Source organism: Borostomias antarcticus, assembly GCF_949987555.1.
Source record: "Borostomias antarcticus genome assembly, chromosome: 3".
NCBI lineage: Eukaryota > Metazoa > Chordata > Actinopteri > Stomiiformes > Stomiidae > Borostomias > Borostomias antarcticus.
Genome location: NC_140236.1, coordinates 26,639,386 through 26,646,885, shown reverse-complemented (window position 1 = coordinate 26,646,885; position 7,500 = coordinate 26,639,386). Strand labels below are relative to the sequence as shown.

General features: G+C 47.1%; 1 protein-coding gene across 1 annotated transcript in view; it reads left to right on the top strand.

Moving 5' to 3' along the window:
- Positions 1-7,500, top strand: part of jak1 (Janus kinase 1) — a 27,148-nt gene that overhangs the window by 7,095 nt on the left and 12,553 nt on the right. The window contains exons 6-10 of the mRNA XM_084436275.1: positions 1-56; positions 834-1,016; positions 2,141-2,298; positions 4,455-4,569; positions 5,714-5,909. The exon at positions 1-56 is cut by the window's left edge and continues 290 nt beyond it. Of these exons, the coding sequence (XP_084292401.1) occupies positions 1-56; positions 834-1,016; positions 2,141-2,298; positions 4,455-4,569; positions 5,714-5,909 (708 nt within the window). The remainder of the gene's footprint in view (positions 57-833; positions 1,017-2,140; positions 2,299-4,454; positions 4,570-5,713; positions 5,910-7,500) is intronic.

Below are 7,500 nucleotides of genomic sequence, written 5' to 3'. Positions count from 1 at the left end.
CCCAGGTGCGGGTGACCGGCACCGCTGGCATCTCCTGGAGGAGGAAGCCCCCCAACGTGAGTGAAGGAGGGGGGGCCCACGTCGGTGGTCGGGGGGGTCCTAGACTGCGTTGGAGGGGCTTAGATCGTACGGGTTAGCGGTTCATCTAGGGATGTAACGATAACCGGTTTAGTGATAAACCACGATAAAATGTGATTACATTTATCGCGATAAAATGATTGCTAAAACTGTTTGATTACCATGCTTTGAAAAACTCACTGTAAATACTGTCCAGCACCAACTAAAACTACAGTCTCCCAGACGCATTATTTTTATGTTTACACAAACAAAAAGTGCAGTGCTGCTAATTTTATTTGTGTTTTTTTATATAAGTAAGTAAGTAAGTAAGCAAACCTTTATTTATGAAGCACATTTTACACGACAGCAGTCGACCAAAGTGCTGAACAGTAGTAAAAAATAATAATTAATACAAATACAAAACAGGGGAGTATGAAACAATACAAACATTGAAAACAGACGCAGCTTATGGTCAGGGTGAATGAAACGCCAGGGAGAAAAGGTGAGTTTTCAAGGAGGATTTAAAAGTCTCAAGGGTCTGCGCTGATCTAATATGAATAGGCAGATGGTTCCAGAGCCTGGGGGCAGCCGCCGCAAAGGCCCCGTCACCTCTAGACTTTAGCAATATAAAACATAGTCAAAGGGAGTTTGTCTCTTAAAACCAGTCCCAACAAGGACATAGTCAAAGAGAGGCCCTTCTGCACTTTGTAGGACAAGATGAACAGCATATCGTAGCATCCGTTGTTGACAGTGAATGTCGTGTCGCGTGTACGCAGGACGCCCTGATCATCAGGGAGAAGAGCAAGTCCAAGAGGAACAAGATGGAGGGCAAACAGAAGAACGACAAGAAGAAGGACGCGCCGGATGACTGGGCCACGTTCTGCGACTTCCATGAGATCACGCACATCGTCGTCAAGGAGGCCACCGTCACCATCTTCAGACAGGACAACAAGAAGATGGTGAGACGCTGTAATGGAATTAAATCTGATCTAAAGTAAAAAATTTGATTTGGCAAGGTTCGCTCAAAGAGGTTTAGTCTGGTTTATTGAGAAAACATACGCAAGGACTTCAGAGGAGATGCACGTAAGTGGTATCCAGCAGAAGTGGAGTAGGCTTGTCTTGCGCAGCCTTATATTCAAAGCAATACACAGGTATGACGCTTCCAGGGATGTGATTGGCTAACCTATCTGTATACGTCATAATAAATGGCATACGTCTTCAACAGTGGTCAAGAGTGATACGAGAAAGAGCGGTAAATCTTGCAGGGACAATAGAAAAAAGAATGGTTATTCAGGCCAGACAAAGTCTAGGTGTGTTGACCTCCTGAAGAGAGGTCATCCTGTCATAAATTAGGTTAGCACAGCTATGTGAAAGTTTGAGGGAAGTGGTGAATTACAAGGTAGGTGGTGAAACTACAATTTTCTATGACAATGCGCACGCGCGTTTACACACACACAGTGAGTTTGAACTGTGTGATAATCATCTCTCTCTTCGACCGTTAATGAATTATCCAGTTGGAGCCCTCTGGTGTGTTGTCGCATTTCAAGAGCAGAGTTTAAACACATTGCCCCGCCGAACACCCCCCGGTCTAGATAGTCAAATAATCTGATTTGTCGTGTGTTTTTAGATTAGATTAGAGTAGATTACCACCTGACCTCTGTCCAGAATAGACAAGCCTATCGGACTCTATGATATCATATCAGTATCATACGATATTTATGTTTTTATATGTGTTTGCGTTTTTCTTTTTATGCATCTCTGTATTTTGTATTTTCTGCACAATTCAATTTGTAAAGATTGTGAGGCAGAATTATTGAATTCAAACTCAACTCAAACTCTACAGACTTTGGTCCGCCGATGTCCATGCTCACATCAACCAGAGCGCCTCGCTGCCTCTAGTTTCTCTGGAGTGAGGAGGGTAGAGGCCGTGTGTGTGTGTGTGTGTGTGTGTGTGTTGCCTCCATCACAGGAGGGAAGCAGTCAAAGACAGGAAGAGGACTTTTATTTCATTTATCCGTTCTCTAAAAGTGAAACCTTACTCCCACCCCTTGAAGTAAATATTTCTACCCTCCCCCCGGTCCAGGAGGTGCAGATGAACTTCAAGGGGGAGGCGCTGGCCTTCGCGGCCCTGGTGGACGGCTACTTCCGCCTGACGGTGGACGCCCACCACTACCTGTGCACCGACGTGGCCCCCGCCTCGGTGGTGCACAACCTGCAGAACGGCTGCCACGGACCAATCAGGTCAGCCCCACCTCCCTCCATCCCTTCCACTGGTCTGCTCTCTCTCTCTCGCTCTCCTGCTCTCTCTCTCTCTCTCTCTCTCTCTCTCCTGCTCTCTCTCTCGCTCTCTTTCTCTCCTGCTCTCTCTCTCTCTCTCTCTCTCCTGCTCTCTCTCTCTCTCTCTCTCTTGCTCTCTCTCTCCTGCTCTCTCTCTCTCTCTCTGTCGCTCTCTCTCTACTGCTCTCTCTCGCTCTCTCTCTCTCGCGCTCTCTCTCTCTCTCTCCTGCTCTCTCTCCTGCTCTCTCTCCTGCTCTCTCTCCTGCTCTCTCTCGCTCTCTCGCTCTCTCTCCTGCTCTCTCTCTCGCTCTCTCTCTCTCTCTCATTATCTCTCTCCTGCTCTCTCTCTCCTGCTCTCATTCTCTCACTCTCTTGCTCTCTCTCCCTTTCTCATTCTGTATCTTTCTCTCTCTCTCATTCTCTCTCTTTCTCTCGCTCTCTAACACTCACTTTGTCTTTTACTCTCTCTTTCTCTCGCTCTCACTCTCACACATGCTTTTTCTTTTTCTTTATTTCTCTCTCTCCCCCTCTCTTTGTCTGTCTATATCTCTCTACTCTCAAGACTAAGGCCCAATCCCAATACTCCCCCTTAGCCCTAGCCCTTGGCCCTAGTGTGCCATTCCTCTCAGCTTCTAGGGCTAGGGGGCATATCGAGGGCTAGTGGACGTTCAAACAGCCCTCCAAATCGAGGGTTTTCAGATGCTGACTTGAAACCGAGGGGTAGATGAAAACTCACACAATGCTTTGCGAACCGAGGCAGTGATATGAAACATAGCTGCTGGTGCCGTGAAAAAACATGGCAAAGAAGCCCGATATCTGCGCAAATAATCATTCCTAAATTGTAAAATTGGTAGAATAACTTAATTTAATGTAGATACAAAGGAACATGATATTAGATCGTTATGACACACATTTCAGAAAAAAATTGCTATTCACCATCAATCAATCAATCAAAGCTTTATTTATATAGCGCATTTCATACCCAGAGGCAACACAATGCGCTTTACAGAGAACAAGGGAGGTGGGCAGACATCCCACCCCTACATATTCCAGAAGGAAGCAAAAAGCAGTAATCACCCGGGGGCCAGATAAGTGAGCTGTAAAAATTCTTCCCTGACCCCTCTCAACGAGGCGATCGAGCAAGCTCCTGGAGTATGTTTGTCTACCGGCTAAGAACATTTATAGAGCAATAAATAACATTAAATTACATTTTCAGAGTAAGAGAGGCTAATAACATCATAGGAGAGACATGGCAAACATTGGTGTATGTCTGTGTGTGCATAAATGTGCCTGGGCCCAGATAGAGGCAGGGGTTTGGGTAGGGTGGGGGGTAGGAAAAGGATACGGACCCGGGTTAGGGTGAGGGGAAGGGGATCTGAGCCCAGGACTGGTGTATGTCAGTGTGTGTGTGAGTGTGCCTGGGTCAATGTCAACTGCCATGTCAACTGCAGTTCATTGTTAGCCTAACTTGACAGCATTTTGACATCCCAGTAAGTTACTTGTAGGCTACGGTGCAATGTTAATGTGATCTAATCAGTAGAACTTTGTGTAAACAACGATTTTTGAGTGACAGTTGATTCCATATCCCGGAAAATAATTCGAAAAATAATCCAGCAGCATTTTTCGTCACTTCTCTGCTCATCTGATATCAGTGCATTTCTATGGGCAGGACTAACGTTAACAGAAGATGTGTAAACATGCTTCATGGCTCTACAAGTGATTAATCTGCCTTGTTCTGTCCAGAAATTTGGTCAGATTTGTCACTATAATAATACTGTCATACTGTAACATCCCAGGGACTCAATAAAATTCCGATTGAAGACGTAGCGAGTGGTGTCCCATTTCTTAGGTCAAGATTTCAACCCCTACCCCTTGTGGCTCCGTTCTGAAGGGGCACTACCCAGTCGAGGGCACTCCAAAACTAGGGGCTAGGGCTAAGGGGGAGTATTGGGATTAGGCCAGAGTCTTCCATGTCCTCCCCTCACTGTCCTTCCCTGTGCCGGTTCTCACGGTCCCCCTCAGTCTGTCCCCCTCACGTGTCCAGCTGAGCGTCCTCAGCGTGTCCTCTGACGACCTGTTTCCAACCGTTTGTGTTTTGGCCCCTCCCGCTGGCCGTCCAGCACGGAGTTTGCCGTCCGCAAGCTGCATCAGGAGGGGGACGAGGAAGGAGCCTACGTCCTGAGATGGAGCTGCACCGACTACCAATACATCATCATGACCGTGGTCTGCAGCGAGGTGACACTCACACACACACACACACACACACACACACACACACACACACACACACACACAAACACACACACTCTCACACACACACACACACACACAAACACACACGCACACACGCACACACAAACACGCAAACACACACACTCTCACACACACACGCAAACACACACACACACACACACACACACACACACACACTGACGTATAGCACTGCAAGGTCACACAGCAGGCAGGCCCAGGCAGGAAGGGAGATGGTTGAGGTGGATAAATAGAGAAGCCAGTTAAAGATGATGTTCTTTATGTATTAGAATATACAGTAGATAGAAATGCCCAAAAGCAATAACGCACAGAAAGGCACAATATACAATATAGTACACCCAGTATACCATATATATATATTACTAAAGTATAAAAGAGTGTATATATATATATATATATATATATATATATATATATATATATATATATATATATATATATACCCATAAATGTGCAAGAATGATAAAATCAAATGAATAAAGGTCCATGGTGAAGCCGAGGTTGCCGGTAGCAGTAGGTTAACTAACTAATAGTTAATCATAATAACTAATACTAACTGTCCTGACGAGGCACTAGACACACACCTGTGATGATGTAGTAAGTGGTAGTAGCCTGGCGACAGTAGCCTGGCGACAGTAGCCTGTCACTGAGCCGCTGTAGGCCAGAGACTAGACTGACCAAATACTGTAGATTACACCGCGGTCAGATCCACTGGGCTCCTACTGTAAACAGCAGCTTTCTAAGTCAACACACAAAGCTAAGTCTCTGGAGATTACATGAATAAAGGGGCCTAGTGAGATGATGTGTCTGTGTGTGCATGTGTGTGTGTGCGTGTGTGTGTGTGCATGTGTGTGTGTGTGTGCGTGTGTGTGTGCATGTGCGTGTGTGCGTGCGTGCGGACTCACCACCTACCAACTCTGCTCGAAAGCATCCAGATTAGACAAGATACAACTTTATTATCCAACCAAGGTTGGACATTTGTCTTTGGTCTCATCAAGGGTATAAGAGAACTTAAAAAGCAGCATACTCACTCACATTCCATAATAATCCACACTGTAGAGGGTAAAGTAACCTGTGACCCTTGACCCTGCTTCACCCCCCTGCTCAGGTGGACGTGTGTGAGTCCAGGCAGGTGTGTCAGTACAAGAACTTCCAGATCGAGGTGGGTCCAGGCTTCCGTCTGTACGGCACCGAGACCTTCCGGCCCTCTCTCCGCGAGCTGCTGGACCATCTGGCCGGCCAGAGCCTCCGCACCGACAACCTGCGCTTCCAGCTGTACCGCTGCTGCCCACCGCAGCCCCGAGGTACACACACACACACACACACACACACACACACCGACAACCTGCGCTTCCAGCTGTACCGCTGCTGCCCACCGCAGCCCCGAGGTACACACACACACACACACACCGACAACCTGCGCTTCCAGCTGTACCGCTGCTGCCCACCGCAGCCCCGAGGTACACACACACACACACACACCGACAACCTGCGCTTCCAGCTGTACCGCTGCTGCCCACCGCAGCCCCGAGGTACACACACACACACACACACACACACACACCGACAACCTGCGCTTCCAGCTGTACCGCTGCTGCCCACCGCAGCCCCGAGGTACACACACACACAGTACACACACACGCACACCACACACACAATTAAATTGTCAGTGGTGAGAGAGACATTGACAGAATCCTGTCAATAAGCATGTTGTGTGTTTGTGCACGTGTGTGTGTGCGTGTGTGTGTGTGTGCTCTCTCACCAGGTAACTGCAGTATAAAAATAAAGTTTGATTTGATTTGATATACTTAACTGTGGTCATATTACTTAAGTAGTAAGCTACAGCAACCGAAAATATTTTAAGGTCACCATCACACACAAACACGCACGCACACACACACACACACACACACACACACACACACACACACACACACACACACACTGTTGGGAAATGTTCACATTCACTTCAGCTTTTTACTCCTCTGAATGTCACAATGGCCTTTGTGCGTGAGACACGCTGACACCCTGTCCTACAGCATCTGGCTCAGCATGGCAGCACAGCTGCTGTCCTCATCCAATCACAAGCTGAACTCGGCTGAGCTGCTGTCCAATCACCAGCTGAACTCTACACAAACACATTACACAGTCCTGTTTGTCTGTGTGTTTGGGTGTGTGTGTGTGTGTCTGTGCGCGACTGAACCCTGCATCTGTGTGCTCAGTGTGATTGTGGCTGTCTGAACATGGCTGTGTCCTGGTCTCTGACCTTCACTGTTGAAATGTGCGTCAAGATAGTTCTGCGCTGTTTGTCATCGTCTGTTCATTTTAGGTCAATCCCATTGTTTTAGTTGAATCCTACCTGGCTTAGGATAGGTAGGCCTATTAGCCCCACACACACACTCTTTCTCTCTCTCTCTCTCTCTCTCTCACACACACACACACACACACACACACACACACACAAACACATTCCCAATTGGCTTAGGATAGGTAGGCCTATTAGCCCCACACACACTCTCTCTCTCTCTCACACACACACACACACACACACACACACACACACACACACACACACACACACACACACACACAACACATTCCCACCTGGCTTAGGATAGGTAGGCCTATTAGCTGTTTACATCCTTTCACACAGACCCTATACAGTCTACAGCAGAGTTATTTTATACCCATTTATCATATTTCGGAATCAATGGCAGAAGATAAGAAGTAATCAAATTGTGCGTGTTCAGGCTAAACATGAAATGAGTTAGTTAAGTGAGACTATAAAGGAGTTAGTGGAGGAGTGTGTGTGTGTGTGTGTGTGTGTGTGTGTGTGTGTGTGTGTGTGTGTGTGTGTGTGTGTGTGTGTGTGTGTGTGTGTGTGTGTGTGTTAGT